At 33.2% G+C, this 20,276-nt stretch overlaps 1 protein-coding gene across 1 annotated transcript in view; it reads right to left on the bottom strand.

Moving 5' to 3' along the window:
- The window catches only part of LOC111505025 (sialin), a 93,844-nt gene that overhangs the window by 6,729 nt on the left and 66,839 nt on the right, over positions 1-20,276 (bottom strand). The window contains exons 4-6 of the mRNA XM_023159776.2: positions 19,007-19,212; positions 18,292-18,528; positions 1,509-1,814 (exon numbers count right to left, since the gene is read on the bottom strand). Of these exons, the coding sequence (XP_023015544.2) occupies positions 1,509-1,814; positions 18,292-18,528; positions 19,007-19,212 (749 nt within the window). The remainder of the gene's footprint in view (positions 1-1,508; positions 1,815-18,291; positions 18,529-19,006; positions 19,213-20,276) is intronic.

The raw sequence follows: 20,276 nt of genomic DNA, 5'->3' as shown, positions 1-20,276 counted from the left end.
GGGTTTCAAAGATATTTCGGATTGTTCAGTGATAAATTCTTCAGTCAAAACCTTTGGGTTAAATGGTTTTAAAAATATTGGTAACACCTGTTTCATGAACAGCGTAATTCAATGTTTATCAAATACGAGATGGTTATTGGAATATTTGAAAAAGGATGAATTCATGAAAGATATCAATACTAGTATTTCTAGTATGAAGGGTGCTTTAATAAAATCGTTTGCAGAAGTCATCAAGGAGTTGTGGTCAGAAGATTCTTTTGATAAAGTAGTAAATACAGCCTCCTTAAAAAATCAGATTCAAAGTTTTGCTCCTCGATTCATGGGTAATTCCCATCAAGACGCCCAGGAGTTTCTCCGTTATCTTTTAGAAGGATTACATGAAGAGGTTAATATAATTAATGAGAAACCTAAACCAATCTTAACGGAGATTGACGAAAAATTGAGCGACAGCGGAAATGCACAAGAGTCATGGCTCACATATTTGAGGATGCATAACTCTAAGATTGTAGATAATTTCGTTGGCCAATTGAAATCCACAATGAAATGCACACACTGTGGATACTCTTCAGTAACATTTGATCCTTTCTGGGATTTGTCTCTCTCCATACCACAAAGAACCGACCAATTGAGTTTGTGGCAATGCTTAGATTATTTTACAAGAGAAGAAACTTTGGATGGAATTGAAAAACCGACGTGTTCGAAATGCAAGGAAAGGAGAAAATGCATAAAGTCCCTATCAATCCACAAGTTTCCCTATATTTTAGTAATACATTTAAAAAGATTCTCTACAACTGAAAATAGAGGCAAATTGAATGATGTCATCGAATTTCCTCTAGAGGGATTGGATATGGACAATTTTGCAGGAGAAAATGTGGCTACTTGTTATAATCTATATGCACTTTTAAATCACAGTGGGACTACTAACAGAGGACATTATACAGCATACTGCAGACACCCGTATACTAGCGCGTGGCACAAATACAACGATTCACCCGTATCACCAATTTCACCAAAGTCGTTTGTGAGTGGAGAAGCATACGTCCTCTTTTATGTAAAGGATGGAACAAAATCGCGCCTTCAAGATAACCGAGGGAAAGTTTAACTTTTAGTTTCTTCAATTTTTTAATTTTTTTCAACATCTCATTTTTGTAAATAAAACTCATTTATTATTGAATAAGCTTGGTGTTTCACAATGAGTAAAAACAGTTATTCGTAAGATCGATTCCATATATTTGCAATAAACGATTATTATTGACTTTCGTGATATTGTGAATGAATAAAATCATTATTGAAGATGGCATAAAATTTCTAATTCGAATTGAAGAATGACAAGCGTGCAGAGAAAATTTTAAGTAGAAATGTCATAACTGACACATACTTATATAGGCCCAATGACATGTAAAACCATTGTCTATTGCGACAATTCTAAAACGAAGTGAGTGAATTTTGCATATTCTCACTTCATATTTATTACGATAAAATTATGAACAAATAAAATATATTCTTACTTTTTCTTTAGCAATATTTCCAGATAAACTATCAGTGATGTATGCCTTCTCTTCTTCTGAAATCCTTGGATGAACTTCCGGAGAATCAGCAACTAGATAGAACCACAACACAGTCCAACATATCACAAATATTCCACAGCTAAGAAATGCCCATGTCCACCCAAACGATTCTATAATGGCTCCGAGCATTGGCCAGGTAATCATAGTACCTAAAGACCCACCTAGAAGAGCTCCGATAAATTTTCCTTTTTCGTCCGGAGGTGCCCATCTCGAAACAAGAAAATGGAGACTGGGAAACACCACTCCCTACAAAAAAATTGATTAATAGTTCAAACTAGTCATCGAATTTTTAAGATTCAGTTTGGTTGTAAAATTCGTCATTCCTAACTTAGGAACGGAACAGTTTTATGATCTTCTATTATCTATTAGCGATCCCTCCGGCTCCCCGGGCCGTTACCGCCGCAACCGCTATGTCACTGCATATTGATCTATATTGAATGCACAATGTATTTAAGGTACTTGATTGGATAGAATTAATTCTATATTGCTTAAAATCGCTTCGTAAGTAAAGGATAAAACTTTATTTTTGTCGTCGGTTATCCCTAAGAGATAGACATGTACCATCGCGGATTTTTTTGTAGACCTTTTCGTCGACCTTTATATTATTTTGATCTATCTCGTAGGGTTCAGCTAGCGTTTGGACTGTAAGCGCAAACAATGATGACATCACATTAGAAACCTCCAAAATCATAAGTGTTTCTCTAGTATATTATGCATGTTATATAGGTACATATAAACCTTTCACTTGAATCACTCCATCTATTGAAAAAACCCGCATCAAAATCCGTTGCGTAGTTTTAAAGGTCTAAGCATATATAGGGACAGACGGCGGGAATCGACTTTGTTTTATACTATTAGTAATATCGGAGAGGACAACGCTAGTTTTTTAGTGGGCCACCTTTTAGTCTAATCAACAAGTTCAAAAACATGAAAAATAGAGATAAAGGTCCTTAAAATATGAGCGATAGCTCATTCGATTCACAATCACCTCTAGAAAAATGTTTTTGAAGGATTTTGGTGCAGGTAACAAAATAAGATTAAAAAAATGGTATTTAGTTTTTCGTTAATAACTCAAAAAATATTGAAATTTAAGCAATTTTGAAAAAAGCTCGTTAAAGAGGAGGAAATTTCCGATAAAAAAGTTTAACTTTCGAAACTCTATCTCCATTATTTATAATTTTAATTCGACGTTGAAAATAGGGTTCCGCGCGGCTGTACGGCATGCGCGCGCTGCCGCTAAAGAGAGTTTATCAAAAGAAATAATTTTTTTACAACATAAAATGTCATTTTGAAAATTTGAAAAAATCTAGTATCTTCTTAACACTTAAATGAATCGAGTCCCGTAGAAAAAAAGTTTTATCACCATTTTTCAAAAAGTTATTCAATTGTTAACTAACAAATTTTTTCCCAATCTCCGTTGGCATAAATAAATGGGATAAAAGGTATAAATAATTGGCCTATGAATTTTAAACTTCGTGGAGCCCTTTTGATATATATATATATATATATATATATATATATATATATATATATATATATATATATATATATATATATATATAAAATCTAGAAAGGTTAATGCAGTCAAGCTGCTGGAAAATAATTCCATGAAAATCAAAAAATGAATAGATTAGTACTCTTTGATCATTCCCATATTGATTTCAATTTAAGAGCCACCGGTATACAGCTGTTTCAGCCTATTGGGCATCGTCAGTACCGGGCAGGCGGTCCTCGATTGAAGACAAAATGAGAAAAAACCAAGAAAGTACTTGATAAAAATAGCTGCGTAAACGCAAGCGAAACATAAGTGGAACCACCTATTGGTGTGACACCCAAGTCAACTTGCCAAGTTTTTATGTCAGTGTTGGTGGTTTGACCAATCAACCGACAACTGCGGTAGCAGAAATTTGGGAAGCTAACCTGAAATGCCATCGGAAAACGAATCCACATGTTTCTAGAAATGATATGAAATCTAGAAAGGTTAATGCAGTCAAGCTGCTGGAAAATAATTCCATGAAAATCAAAAAATGAATAGATTAGTACTCTTTGATCATTCCCATATTGATTTCAATTTAAGAGCCACCGGTATATAGTATATATATATATATATATATATATATATATATATATATATATATATATATATATATATATATATATATATATATATATATATATACTATCAAGTCAACTTGCCAAGTTTTTATGTCAGTGTTGGTGGTTTGACCAATCAACCGACAACTGCGGTAGCAGAAATTTGGGAAGCTAACCTGAAATGCCATCGGAAAACGAATCCACATGTTTCTAGAAATGATATGAAATCTAGAAAGGTTAATGCAGTCAAGCTGCTGGAAAATAATTCCATGAAAATCAAAAAATGAATAGATTAGTACTCTTTGATCATTCCCATATTGATTTCAATTTAAGAGCCACCGGTATACAGCTGTTTCAGCCTATTGGGCATCGTCAGTACCGGGCAGGCGGTCCTCGATTGAAGACAAAATGAGAAAAAACCAAGAAAGTACTTGATAAAAATAGCTGCGTAAACGCAAGCGAAACATAAGTGGAACCACCTATTGGTGTGACACCCAAGTCAACTTGCCAAGTTTTTATGTCAGTGTTGGTGGTTTGACCAATCAACCGACAACTGCGGTAGCAGAAATTTGGGAAGCTAACCTGAAATGCCATCGGAAAACGAATCCACATGTTTCTAGAAATGATATGAAATCTAGAAAGGTTAATGCAGTCAAGCTGCTGGAAAATAATTCCATGAAAATCAAAAAATGAATAGATTAGTACTCTTTGATCATTCCCATATTGATTTCAATTTAAGAGCCACCGGTATACAGCTGTTTCAGCCTATTGGGCATCGTCAGTACCGGGCAGGCGGTCCTCGATTGAAGACAAAATGAGAAAAAACCAAGAAAGTACTTGATAAAAATAGCTGCGTAAACGCAAGCGAAACATAAGTGGAACCACCTATTGGTGTGACACCCAAGCCCAAGTCAACTTGCCAAGTTTTTATGTCAGTGTTGGTGGTTTGACCAATCAACCGACAACTGCGGTAGCAGAAATTTGGGAAGCTAACCTGAAATGCCATCGGAAAACGAATCCACATGTTTCTAGAAATGATATGAAATCTAGAAAGGTTAATGTAGTCAAGCTGCTGAAAAATAATTCCATGAAAATCAAAAAATGAATAGATTAGTACTCTTTGATCATTCCCATATTGATTTCAATTTAAGAGCCACCGGTATACAGCTGTTTCAGCCTATTGGGCATCGTCAGTACCGGGCAGGCGGTCCTCGATTGAAGACAAAATGAGAAAAAACCAAGAAAGTACTTGATAAAAATAGCTGCGTAAACGCAAGCGAAACATAAGTGGAACCACCTATTGGTGTGACACCCAAGTCAACTTGCCAAGTTTTTATGTCAGTGTTGGTGGTTTGACCAATCAACCGACAACTGCGGTAGCAGAAATTTGGGAAGCTAACCTGAAATGCCATCGGAAAACGAATCCACATGTTTCTAGAAATGATATGAAATCTAGAAAGGTTAATGCAGTCAAGCTGCTGGAAAATAATTCCATGAAAATCAAAAAATGAATAGATTAGTACTCTTTGATCATTCCCATATTGATTTCAATTTAAGAGCCACCGGTATATAGTATATATATATATATATATATATATATATATATATATATATATATATATATATATATATATATATATATATATATATATATATATATATATATATAGCTTCCCAAATTTCTGCTACCGCAGTTGTCGGTTGATTGGTCAAACCACCAACACTGACATAAAAACTTGGCAAGTTGACTTGGGCTTGGGTGTCACACCAATAGGTGGTTCCACTTATGTTTCGCTTGCGTTTACGCAGCTATTTTTATCAAGTACTTTCTTGGTTTTTTCTCATTTTGTCTTCAATCGAGGACCGCCTGCCCGGTACTGACGATGCCCAATAGGCTGAAACAGCTGTATACCGGTGGCTCTTAAATTGAAATCAATATGGGAATGATCAAAGAGTACTAATCTATTCATTTTTTGATTTTCATGGAATTATTTTTCAGCAGCTTGACTACATTAACCTTTCTAGATTTCATATCATTTCTAGAAACATGTGGATTCGTTTTCCGATGGCATTTCAGGTTAGCTTCCCAAATTTCTGCTACCGCAGTTGTCGGTTGATTGGTCAAACCACCAACACTGACATAAAAACTTGGCAAGTTGACTTGGGTGTCACACCAATAGGTGGTTCCACTTATGTTTCGCTTGCGTTTACGCAGCTATTTTTATCAAGTACTTTCTTGGTTTTTTCTCATTTTGTCTTCAATCGAGGACCGCCTGCCCGGTACTGACGATGCCCAATAGGCTGAAACAGCTGTATACCGGTGGCTCTTAAATTGAAATCAATATGGGAATGATCAAAGAGTACTAATCTATTCATTTTTTGATTTTCATGGAATTATTTTCCAGCAGCTTGACTGCATTAACCTTTCTAGATTTCATATCATTTCTAGAAACATGTGGATTCGTTTTCCGATGGCATTTCAGGTTAGCTTCCCAAATTTCTGCTACCGCAGTTGTCGGTTGATTGGTCAAACCACCAACACTGACATAAAAACTTGGCAAGTTGACTTGATAGTATATATATATATATATATATATATATATATATATATATATATATATATATATATATATATATATATATATATATATATATATATATATATATATATATATATATATATACTCCATACGATCCTGCGATGAAAGTTCATAAAAATTTATTAATTTGTTAATTATGATTTTTTATAACTATTGCAAAATGAAATATCTAAAAATTGTTGATACATTTTTTTTTCAATTGATATTCAGCAATGTCTGTTTTCACATTAAACAATGGCAGTTATTAACATAGGATATATATTTTTTACGTAATTTGTTTATTGAATTGTTTTAAACAAATAGAGAAATTCAATATTTTTGAAAAATGTTTTCTGCTATTTTGTTGTCTAGAGATAATTATGATTTTTGAAAAACAATTTTTTTTTAATTTCAATTTTTAATTGTTTAATTATCGATTTTTTTTATATTTCGATTGTTTAAACGATTAGCTAAGAAATAATTTTGCTTTCAAAAATCATAATTTACACTTTTAAATAGTTTGCCAGAAAATTTTTTGAAGTGAAAAATTATAAAAACAGCTATAATATAAAAAAGTGCCATAATATTCTTTTTTATTTATTATAATACTTTATAATATCATACGATACGATAAAAAAAATTTATGGCACTTTTTTATATATAGCTGTTTTTATAATTTTTTTCTGCTTCAGAAAAAAATATAACGTTGGTCATTATTTGTTTATAACAAATTCTTAAACTAATAAACAATTAAATGATGAATAAAACTTTTTTTTTGCCATACTATTCAAAAGTGTGAATTATGATTTTTAAAAGCAAAATTATTTCCTAACTAATTATTTAAACAATCGAAATATAAAAAAATCGATTTTGAACAATTAAAAATTGAAATAAGGAAAAAAAATTCATTTTAAATCATGATTATCTCTAGACAACAAAATAGCAGAAAGTTTTTTTTCAAAAATATTGAATTTCTCTATTTGTTCAAAATAATTTAATGAACAAATTACGTAAAAAATTCATATCCTATGTTAATAACTGCCATTGTTTAATGTGAAAACAGACATAGCTAAATATCAATAAAAAATTTTTCAACAATTTTCAGATATTTCATTTTGCAATAGTTATAAAAAATCATAATTAACAAATCAATAAATTTTTATAAATGAAGTATATGTATATATCAAAAGGGCTCCACGAAGTTTAACATTTATAGGCCAATTATTTATACCTTTTATCCCAATATTTATGCCAACGGAGATTGGGACAAAATTTGTTAGTTAACAATTAAATAACTTTTTGAAAAATGGTGATAAAAATTTTTTTCTACGAGACTCGATTCATTCAAGTGTTAAGAAGATACTAGATTTTTTTCAAATTTTTTAAATGACATTTTATGTTGTAAAAAAATTATTTCTTTTGATAAACTCTCTTTAGCGGCAGCGTGCGCATGCCGTAACAGCCGCGCGGAACCCTATTTTCAACGTCAAATTAATATTATAAATAATGGAGATAGAGTTTCGGAAATTAAACTTTCTTATCGGAAATTTCCTCCTCTTTAACGAGCTTTTTTCAAAATTGCTCAAATTTTAATATTTTTCGAGTTATTAACGAAAAACTAAATACCATTTTTTTAATCTTATTTTGTTACCTGCACCAAAATCCTTCAAAAACATTTTTCTAGAGGTGATAATGGAGATAGAGTTTCGGGAAATGAAACTTTTTTATCGGAAATTTCCTCCTCTTTAACGAGCTTTTTTTAAAATACCATACCATTTTTTTAAATCTTATTTTGTTAATAACAAATGCAATTTCTCACCTGCACCAAAATCCTTCAAAAATGTTTTTCTGAAGGTGATTCCGAATCGAATGAGCTATCGCTCATATTTTTAGGACCTTTATCTCTATTTTTCATGTTTTTGAACTTGTTGATTAGAGTATTTCACAATCTGAAGAATAAACGTAGGCAAATCAATAGAGAATCAGCTGGAGTGTAATAATGTATGTTACAAGAAATATATGCGTGGTTCCCAAGTGAATTATTTTGGGTTTGAAAAACAGAAAAAAATTATTTTCCGAAACTTCCTTTTTATCTGCCATATGGCAATTCCAACACCCAATAAGGTTGGTTAAGTTATTTTTTGTTTTTAAAACGACAAAAAATGTCAGTACGACTAGTAGGAAGGTACCACGTCAACAATCTCTAAAATGATCAATTCTCGTCCATTGGAAGAAAAAAATTAAAGCGATTTTTATTTATGGTGTGACGCGTAACTTTCATGAGACCGGAAGGATTTTCAATGAACGTTTTCCGAATCGACCTATCTGTAGAAAATATTTGAGGGAACTTGTATCCAAATTCACAACTACCGGTTGTGTGCACAACAAAAAGCCTTCAGGTCATCCGTCCATTCCGGAAGAATAGCAAGTGGAAATAATTGGAGAGATGGCAGTAAATCCTGAACAGTCTACTTATTCCGTCGCGAATGTTTGTGAGGTGTCTCCTTCTACTGCGTGGGGACTTTTGAAGAGGAATAGGTATCATCTATACAGAATTAAAATGCTACACCAATTAACTGAAGATGACCCTGATCGAAGAACAGAATTCTGCGAAATCATGACGGAAACCATTACAAGGCATCCTACCTATCTCCACAATATTTGTTTTAGTGACGAATGTACATTTTTTTTAACGACAATGTTCGCAGACAAAATTGCCGTTATTGGAGAGACACCAACCCTCACGTTTTCCACGAAACAAATACTCAATATCCAGAAAAAATTAACGTTTGGGTAGAAATATTGGGAAACCATATATTAGGACATCCATTTATTGATCAAAATTCAACAGGGGAACTGTATTTGAATAGTCAAAGTCAAAGTTAAAATGTCTTTATTGTCTGAAGATTCATATCTTATTGACAAAGCTTGTTAAAATAATTGAATAAAAAAACAAACAACGAAATTATACACAATAGCTATTGCTACTTAGTCATATAAAATTATAAATTATAAAATAATATACAAATTCAAGTAGATACTAAATATATGTAACAAAATAGGACAGAAACATAACAGAAATCGTTTGTATTTACTTATCACAATATAACACTTTGGGAAAATTGCCAGTAATAATGTATTTTAAAAATTTCCAATAATCATTACATAAACTGTATTGAGAAACTACTGTTGACCCTCTCATCACTGAAATCGTTGAAGCGAATCCAAATGAATTCGATATGGATATTGTATTACAACAAGATGGAGCACCACCACATTACTCCAGACAAGTAAGAAACTATTTGGATACTACAGAATTGCCAGCCCGCTTGCCAGATTTGACGGCTTTGGACCTTTTATATGGGGCTATTTGAAGCAAAAGGTGTACGAAACTGATCCTGCTTCAATATTGGATATACGGCAGAGAAACCTATAGCGGATCGAAATAGCGCTGTCTAGTGTTGGTTTCCGAATGCTTTGTTTTTGGGCTCTGGTTTCATCTAGTTACCTTGCATTGAAAGCTGCAGTGGAAAACAGAGGACGACTTTCCAATAGCGGTCGATGTCGAAGCTTGAACTTGCAACGGACAACCTTGGCAATATCGTTCATCTTTGATATTCGTGGATTGAGTCTTCTGTCTATCCCATAGATGGAGTATTCATAAGGAGAGATGTAATCAACTTATATGGACCCGACTTCATGGATTTGGCCAAATATTTGTTAACAAATTCAGATTATATTCAAAACTATATTGAAAAAAATCATATTATTGAGCCAGCTATACAGATGGCTCAATAATAGATGATAAATGTACTTGTGCATTTTGCCATAATAATAACAAATAATCAGAAACCTTTGGACTATCTGTGTTAGGAATCACACGTTAAAAAGTAAGACCTCGTTAATCCTTAGCTCGCACAAGTTTCTCAACTTCTGAGAGTTGTCGTTCGTATGGGGGTGACAGCTGATTAACGGAAAAACAGATTTTAAACAGATTTTTTAAACAGATCTAATGAGGCTGGAAATCGTGGCTATTCAAAAAGCTCTTGAATATTTAACACCTCGACACCGTTATTTTAACACCTCGACACGTGTTTCGATCACAAAGTGATCATCTTCTAGAGGAATATCAAACTAAGTAGTAAGTTTGATATTTCTCTAGAAGATGACCAATTTGTGATCGAAACACGTGTCGAGGTGTTAAAATAACGGTTTGGTGTTGGGAAAAAACTCCAGTAATATTTATATCAAAGGGAATGATAAAACGAATTTTCATAATATTCACAGATAGCGAAAGTGCTGTAGATAAACTCAGAAACCTACAAATGGACAGCAATCTTTCACACATTCTCTTGAATATAATTGATTTGAATGAAGAAATTCTAGAAAGTAACAGAACTCTAGGAATTGTATGGATTACGGGTCATGCAGGAATTGAGGGACATGAAATTGTGGATAAAATGGCTAAGAAAGCAGGTGGGAACAATATTCTAATATCAAAACACCATACACGGATCTAACGAGTGTTCAGGGGAGAAATGCTACATCACTGGCAGGAATTATACTCTGGATCAACTTCTGGTCGGATATATAGGATAATTCAGGAGAATCCGTAAAGGTATCCGTGGTACAGATATGAAATTAATAGAAACTTCATCAGATCAATCTGCAGAATGCGAACTAAGCACGCAATGTACCCAGAATGTAAATTCGGAATACGAAATACTGAAAAGTGAAAATATGACATTCCCAATAAGATTGGAAGAACTTCCAGTCAATAGAAATAAAATCTTTTCAAAATTCTGTTCAAATATACAACTTACTAAAAAAAAATAATTCAGAAATATAATTTTATTTTTCAGTGGGTATGTATTCTATATATATTGTAGAATAAAACGAACAGGACTTCCAGGTAGCTTATGAGTCGAGTTCTGTCACGTCCCAAACGAATTAAATCCGTTCGTGAAGTGTGATGTGAAGATAAGAAAAACACAAATAAGGAAAGAAAAGGGAAAAAAAGAATGAAACAAATTAAAAAGAATTGAAAAAAAATTAAACGAGAAGAGAAAAAATGAAAATAAAAACAAATATTGAAAAATTAATGAAATAGTAAGAGGAAAAAAGAAAAAGAAAAATAATTTATTAGGACTAACCAAATACTAACTTTTAGAACTAAGGAAGAATGTATTTCACATTCCATTTCATCTTCAGGACACTATCTTCAACAAGAAAAGTCAACAACTGATGGCATGTACTACATGAAGATATGCTTTTCAGCACTATATATAGTGTCACCATTAAAGTGCGCACCATATGTGAAACTTTTTTTTTCGAAAAGTTTCAATGAATTCAACTTCAGGACTTGTTTGTGCTTTGAATTTAACTTCAAATGATGCGGCCAACTGCGACCCACTGACGTTCAGTGTTTGTCAAATTCAACTTTATTTATTTTTTTTATTGAAAAAGTGCATTTCTAGATCGAATTTAACAAAAAGTTACTTGAAAAAGTTGTGTCTACGGCAATTTTATATCTATGTGTCAAATTTCATGCAACTAGGATAAAGTTAACATTTTGCTTATTTTTGACAGATATCCCCTTTATTTTAAAAAACAAGTTCGGTTAATTGTCATCAATTCATGTATACATCATCATGGAATTTAACTTTTCTGATACATTTTTACTTATATGGACATTTTTAGAGAGAAATCATTTGCTATAAAAATTTTAACATGACTGGTGCAAAGTTTCAATCAGTTGGCTATTTTCTTAAAGAAACCTTTAATTTCGAAAAAGCAGAGGCAACTAAAAAAAATGCAAATAATTTCGATAGAACTATTATTATTATTATAAATTTTAAACAACAATAATATCATAGAAAATACGAATGGGTACAAAAAATTACTTATTGATCTAAATGAGGTTGTCAAACACTTATAGCCTACATTTCAGTATGTCGTCCTCCACGTCCTTCTACTGACATCTGTAACTGCTCTTTTAATAAATCGGGGATTTATATTCGCACAGCTCTCACGAATGGTATTTTCCAGACGTTGTCTGTCAGTAAATGGGCTACTTCGGTACACTTTTTGTTTCAGGTAACTCCACAAGAAAAAGTCTAAAGGCGTCAAGTCGGGTGATCCAGGTGGCCAATAATGTTCCCAGTTACGTCCAATGACTTTGCCTCTGAACATTTGTTGGAGAGACTGTTTTACAGCAACCGTGTGATGTATTGGTGTGCCATCAAGCTGATACCATAGGTCGTATTTAATATTTAAAGTCATATTATCTAAAACTTCACTAACCTCATTATTCAAAAGGTTGAGATAACCGACGAATGATAAATTTTCCCTAAAGAAAAATGGCCCAATTATTTGGTCGTTAAGTATCCCACACCATACATTAGTTTTAAAGGAATACTGATCACCACATTCAACTGTGAAATTGGGATTTTCTTGGGCCCACCATCGGCAATAATGAGAACTTACCGTTCCATTCGAAGAGAACGTTGCCTCATCTGTCCATAAAATTTTATAAGGAAACTTTACATTTTCTTCTCTCTCTTCTTGAAACCAGAATGAAAAAGCCAAACGGACATCAAAATCTCGTTCTTTCAATGTGTCAATAAATTTTGGCTTGTAAGGCCAAAATTTATTCTTTAATAAAATGTTTCTAACATTTTCTCTCTTGTAATCGGAATTTTTTATAATATCGGTTATGCTCGTTTGCCCGTGTTCAATAACTTTTAAACAAATGTTAAGTTGGACCTCCTCATCATATTTACTTGGAGTGTGCTTTTTTCAAATTGATTTGCTACGGATCCTGTTTCTCTGAATTTCAACATTATCCTTGACACAGTAGTATGTTGAACATTTTTTCCTGGATGCCATTCATTAAAAATGTTAGCTACTTGCCGGTATGGTGTATTCTCACCACATATTAAAACTATTTCTATTTTTTTCTGAAGAGACAACATTATTGCAACTGTTAAAAATTTGACAAGTAAAACAACAATTTGACACTACATAGCATGCATTTTGTTTGTTAAGACCTACTTAAAAATTTTATTCAACGTGATTAAGCATCCTTACCGCCCTGTTTAGTGTTTATAAATAATCTGTAAATACTGAATATTGAAATTTTTATGTAATTTCAACTCTAGTAATTTTATTAATACTTATTGCAGTTTTTGAGTTGTGTCTGCTTTTTCAAAATTGAAGGTACTGACGTTTGTTTAAGAAAATAGCCAAGTGATTGAAACTTTGCACCAGTCATGTTAAAATTTATATAGCACATTTTCAATTTCTCTCCAAAAATGTCCGTATAAGTAAAAATTTATCAGAAAAGTTGAACTCCATGATGATTTTGTTATGTATACATGAATTGATGACAATTAACCGAACTTGTTTTTTAAAATAAAGGGGATATCTGTCAAAAATAAGCAAAACGTTAACTTCATCCTAGTTGCATAAAATTTGGCATATGGATATAAAATTGCCGTAGACACAACATTTTCAAGTAACTTTTTGTTAAATTCGATCTAGAAATGCACTTTTTCAATAAAAAAAATAAATAAAGTTGAATTTGACAAACACTGAACGTCAGTGGGTCGCATTTGGTCGCATCATTTTAAGTTAAATTCAAAGCACAAACAAGTGCCGAAGTTAAACTTCATTGAAACTTTTCGAAAAAAAAGTTTCCCATATGGTGCGCACTTTAATGGTGACACTGTATTTCCAACCTTTGAATATAAGTGAGTTATTTGAGTTTCCATTTATTCGTCTATCGACTGTACACAAAGTAATCAACAAGTCATGATAAACCATAAACCTTGAAGGTGCTCATATTTGATTATCTGTTTGCAAATGAAATATCGGTAGTTCATAAAAGATATAACAATCAGTTTGTTACCTCAATACCTTTTAAATGCCACGATTTCGAATGCACTATGAATACTCACAATTTATAATAGTTCATAAGTAACCTTAAGGTGTATTCTATTAGGTACTAACTGTCCAGTAACTCTCCAGTATGATTCACTCTGTCTATGATAGTATCTTGAGGTTAATTACTTTCATCGAGTGAAAGTTTTTTACAAGTTCATTGCAATAATTTCAAGTATACATAATAATATGCCAATTAGTGTACCTTAATTGGTTGGAATGACAATTCCAAATACAGAGTATATGTTTACGAATTGAATTATCTGTTCTATAGAAACTTGCGTAATAAGTATTAAAAAAACCTATGATATAATGTGAAGTAGAATTATTTTGTACGAACTGCCATAACCGTTATAAAAATTTAAATGAGTAAATGCAGGACTGTAGTTTTGAATTCTATATTGCAAGTGGTTGACGATATTTGAAATCTATAGGAGAGCAAATGAAATAAAAATTAATGTAATGTTACCATTATTGAAAATCCTAAAAATAATCCTACCAAAGTATTCGGTTCAGTAAACTGAAACAGAAATAATGTCTTGACAAGGAACTAGGCCAAATTAAGAAAGATATTCAGCAGAATGGTAACTACAAAAAATTGCTGGAACATATTTTGTTCAAAAGACAACAAGGCAAAGAAGCGAAGTCGTCAAACCAGTGCTATCCCTTCCTTATGTGAGAGAATAAGGTTCAACTCGGACAACTTTATATCAAATTACTGACGGAGGAAACCTATCGTGGGTTTGACAAATGTCATACCTTTTTCAATGGGTATGATGATTTCATAATTTTTGACTCTAAAGAAAGAGTTATTGATTGATACAATTTTCATTATTATTATGTTTTTGATGTAGTCCCAGTAAGTTACTGTATATACTGCTGAGATTATCAATATCAGTTTTCTTATTCATACAATCAGAAGACTTATTAATTTCAACCATTTCAAGAAAAGGGCGTTTGGAAATATTTTTTTCTGTATGTAAAACTTTGATATTGGAGTAATTTGGTTTATGTCCTGTTTCTATAGAGTGTTGTGCTAATGCACATTATTTCTTATTAAGCTTTATATCACTTTTATACATACATACATATAATATTAATACATAGAATGGAACTCGAGAAAGGTTAAGTATTTTCACTACCCTGATATTTAAGTTGTACTAAAACATGTATCATTTCAACATTTACATCAATTCAAATATCATCTCGTGTTTAGCAAAATGCCGAAATGAATAGTGGTTTGATCACCATAATCATTTTATCATCGGGGCAAGTTCCAGATAGTTTAAAACCGGAACGTAGGTATTTAAATATTATTATGCATCTCATTTTCCCGTCAATCATTTATTTGGAATACCTTGACTCAAGGTCAATCTATAGAATTTGTTTATTCTAAGAATCATGTTATATACCTGTACAAGCGAACCCGATCCATACCGAGTGACCCAGCGCAGAAGTAATGTCAAAGTGTTGAGAATGTCAGAAATATATAATACCAAATAATCCTTGTCTCTCAAAGGAGGTCTACTTCTTTAGAGAACTGTGTATCATCTGACGGGCTGTAGTTTTAACTCATCCTCATCGTAAGTACTCAACTTATTACAAATGAAGGGTCGAAGTTAATTCCATTGTTTCAGAATGTTGAAGTGAAGAGTTCATAGAAGAGTTGAAAAGTATGATAGATACTGCAAATCAAGTTAAGTTGCACACACACCGATTTTGGACGGCCAGTATAAAATCGGCCGATATTTTATTGGTAGCGGGTGCTTGCACACTCATCGGATTCTTATCGGTCAAACAATCAGTTGCTTTGTTGTCGTAATTAGCACGCACTACCAGAACGAAGTTAATGGCGTAGTAACTACAATTTCACCGAGCATTCGACACTGGAATGGTCGGTAAAAAACCGGTGAGTATGCAAGAGTGTATTTAGTCATGTACGCCACTACTTCTCGGTACTGCCGGCAATACAGTGGCAGTGGACGGCTGTTCCCCGGCTGCCGTTCAAAATCGGTGTGTGTGCAACTAGCGTTAGGTTTCATAATAAGCTCATAGTAATATAGGAGAGGGGTATGGATACTTATTCAAACGGAATTATGAAGCCAATTTTATGAAGCCCGTTACGTAGAGCCCCTGTTTTGGTTGGTACGTTTGCGGGGGTTGTCTCATTTGGTTATTTATGGTTTACAAATTGTAAAAATCAATTATGGGAATCAAGAGAGAACTATCATTTAGCGCATGAAAAGGTATTGAGGTTTAGATAGAATATTTTGATATATTATGAAACATTTTACCTGTTCGGAATGAAAATTTAATACTATATTCTAAAATATTTTACTCTCCGATGATCGAAAAACATATGACATTTGAACTATTCAAGTTCATTCCAAATTGATGAATGGAGAATGTGAATCAAACAAATGGCCGGGTATAACTATTTTGCAGGTCTGCAGGTCAGCAAATTGTTCTCAGTAGATATTGCTCTCGTAATCTTGTAGGAGGACATACATTTTTGCAGGTCGGGTCTGCCAGACATGAATCTCGACCAGGTTAATTATTTCCGACAGAAAAAAATTTCAACCACCACCCTTTGAGTATGAAAAAATTCCACATTCCTCATTAAATTGAAATTAAACCGTGCAGGTCGGCAGAAATTCTTGGAGGTCGGGTCTCCCAGACATGAATCTCGACCAGGTTAATCGTTTCCGACAGAAAAAATTACAACCCCCACCCTTTGATTATGGAAAAATTCCACATTCCCCTTTAAATTGTAAATAAACCGTGCAGGTTGGCAGAAATTCTTGCAGATCGGGTCTCCCAGACATGAATCTCGACCAGGTTAATCATTTCCGATAGAAAAAAATTCCAACCACCACCCTTTAAGTATGAAAACATTCCACATTGCTCATTAAATTGAAAATAAACCGTGTAGGTCGGCAGAAATTCTTGCAGGTCGGGTCTCCCAGACATGAATCTTGACCAGGTTAATCGTTTCCGATAGAAAAAATTCCAACCTCCACTTAATAATTTCACAATTCTCAAAAAATTGAAGATACATTTTGCAGGTCGGTGGAAATTCTTGCAGGTCGGTTCTTCCAGACATGAATCTCAACCAGGTTAATCATTTTAGACAAAAAAAACTACAACCCCCTCCCTTTGATTATCGAAAAATTCCACATTCCTCATTAAATTCAAAATAAACCTTGCAGGTCGGCGGAAGTTCTTGCAGGTCGGATTTCCCAGACATGAATCTCAACCAGGTTGATCATTTTCAATAAAAAAAATTACAACCCCCTCCCTTTGAGTATAGAAAAACTCCACATTCCTCATTAAATTGAAAATAAACCTTGCAGGTCTCTCGACCAGGTTAATCATTTTCGATGATCATTTTTGCATAATCAAAAGGAGGAAAATGATCAATCTGGTCGAGATTCATGTCTGGGAGAACCGACCTGCAAGAACTTCCGCCGACCTGCAAGGTTTATTTTCAATTTAATGAGGAATGTGGAGTTTTTCCATACTCAAAGGGTAGGGGTTGGAATTTTTTTGTCGAAAATGATTAACCTGTCGAGATTCATGTCTGAGAGATCCGATCTGCAAGAATTTTCGCCGACCTGCAAAATGTATCTTCATTTTTTTGAGAATTGTGAAATTACTAAGTGGGGGTTGGAATTTTTTTCTGTCGAAGATGATTGAACTGGTCGAGATTCATGTCTGGGAGACCCGACCTGCAAAAATTTCCGCCGACCTGCAAAATGTATCTTCAATTATTTGGGAATTGTGAAATTATTAAGTGGGGGTTGGAATTTTTTTCTGTCGAAATGATCAACCTGGTCGAGATTTATGTCCCTGCAAGCATGTCTGCCGACCTGCAAGGTTTATTTTCAATTTAAAGAGGAATGTGGACTTTTTCCATACTCGAAGGGTGGAGTTTGGATTTTTTTTTGTCGAAAATGATTAACCTGATCAAGATTCATGTCTGGTAGGCTCAACCTGCAAAAATTTCTGGCCTCCTACAAGATTACGAGAGCAATGTGTACTGAGAACAATTTGCTGACCTGCAGACCTGCAAAATAGTTATACCCCAAATGGCCAGCGTGAGTACTTACCCCTACTGCCCCAATTAGAAATCTGGATATTATCAATACAACTGGATGTATTGCAGCAGCCCAAGGTCCTACCAATGTAAGAACTCCACTGACAATGAAAGATATGGTAATACATCTGGTTGGTCCAAATCTTCCTGCCAGAATTCCTCCTGGTATTCCAGTAAGGAAAAATCCCCAAAAGTAAGACCCTAATATCAGTCCTTGGAGATTACTATCCCATTTGTATTGTTCACCATACTGAAAACACACCATACTGTTAAACACAATCTTAAATTAGTTTCGAATTATTTTTTAGTTTGTATTGCTGTTAAAGCGTGTTTTTTTAGTTCATTAAACTTTCATTTATTTTCCACTTTTTAGTTTGGCTTGCTATTTTAAGCCCAATTGTTTTAATATAAAATATATACGCATGCGCAGAGACTGTGGTTGTCTCTCTTGCTCTTATACACTTTTTAGTTTGGCTTGCTATTTTAAGCCCAATTGTTTTAATATAAAATATATACGCATGCGCAGAGACTGTGGTTGTCTCTCTTGCTCTTATACAAACATATAAGTGAAGCTAATAAAAGCGTGTTGATTAATAATTGAAAAATTATTTTCCAATTATGTTCAGGTTTAAGGGAAATCGCCAAACTGCTTTAGAGTTATTGTATTGGATATGATTGGGTAACATTGTTATTTTCAAAGGTGTATCGGTTACTGAAAAAACACTTACATTTGAAACTTTCGACTCTATTATAACATGATCACTGATATTTGCTGGAGTCACTTCTCTCAAACATTCAGCAGTAACCGTAATATTTCCTTTCTTTGGTTCTACCATTGCCAGAATTATTATTGACAGATTAATTCTTATCATATAGAGAAAAAACGTACAAGTAAATAACATAATCCATATTATGGCTCTTGTTGGCAGGAAACCTAAAAACCAAAGATAATATTAAAGTATGTGAAACTTGGACTAAGAAATTGAGAAGACATTTCCCCTACCCTGTACCAGGGGTAGCTGTTACTCTGGACTCTGGGGATGGATGACACCCCTTCTCGTGGGTGAAAAATGTTTCATAACTACGGATTTGGATATGGGATTCTAAGCAACTTTTGTTTTCAAAGTTGTTCTGAAAGTCCGTACTTGTTGACCTGTTCAGGAGTGAAAGTGTCATTTTTCAACCAATGAACGTTTTTTCTTGAATAACTCAAAAAATTAGTATTTGACAGAAAAAAAAATCACTCTAAGTGAAAAAATTCAAAGGTGAAACACTAGTACAACAGGAAAATCCATAAGGCACTCTAAGAGCGGTGAATGTGCCAAAGTAGCGATTCATGTTGGATTTGTATATCTGGTGATAAAGATGCATGAGCAGCCACAGTCCAGATTATTAAGGTTGCAAGCTATAAATATAGCTCAAAGTCTTCAGCATTAAATCTACACAAAGATGTGTAGATCTTGTGAAGTAATTTTCAGACATAAAATGAAAGAAAAAGCTCTCTCAAAACAGATATTTTCTTATAAACATTGAATTACAGGGAAGAAAAATACTTTCGAAACAGATACTTTTATATGAACGCTGAATTATACGGGAAAACATTCATCTCTATTCCAAAAACTTTCTTTCCCAAAAATTAATCCCTCCTAAAATACACCCTTTCATTCTTGGGAAATAATGTTGTTTACCATTATATACTTGACTTCATTCATGAACTACTATAAAATAATATGCTCTAGACTCTAGAAGTTTGAATGGTTTGTAGTTTTGAAAAAAAAAAGAGTTTGATTTGATATGAAAATTTTTGTAATTTTGCAAAAGATTACATTTCATTCATTTTCAAAAAGACATAATTCAACTTTTTCAAATGGAACACCCTGTATTTTTTCATTTTTATGAAATGTTCCAACATTTCACTACATTTTTCATCAGAGATATACTATACGAAAAACAGATATTTTACAAATTATACCCAGTTTTATTAATTGTTGTAACCAC

Source organism: Leptinotarsa decemlineata, unplaced genomic scaffold (assembly GCF_025532065.1).
Source record: "Leptinotarsa decemlineata unplaced genomic scaffold, Ldec_3_MD MMD2_tig00000090_RagTag_RagTag, whole genome shotgun sequence".
Lineage (NCBI taxonomy): Eukaryota > Metazoa > Arthropoda > Insecta > Coleoptera > Chrysomelidae > Leptinotarsa > Leptinotarsa decemlineata.
The sequence above is the reverse complement of the archived record's forward strand: the minus strand, read 5'-3'. Positions and strand labels throughout refer to the sequence as shown.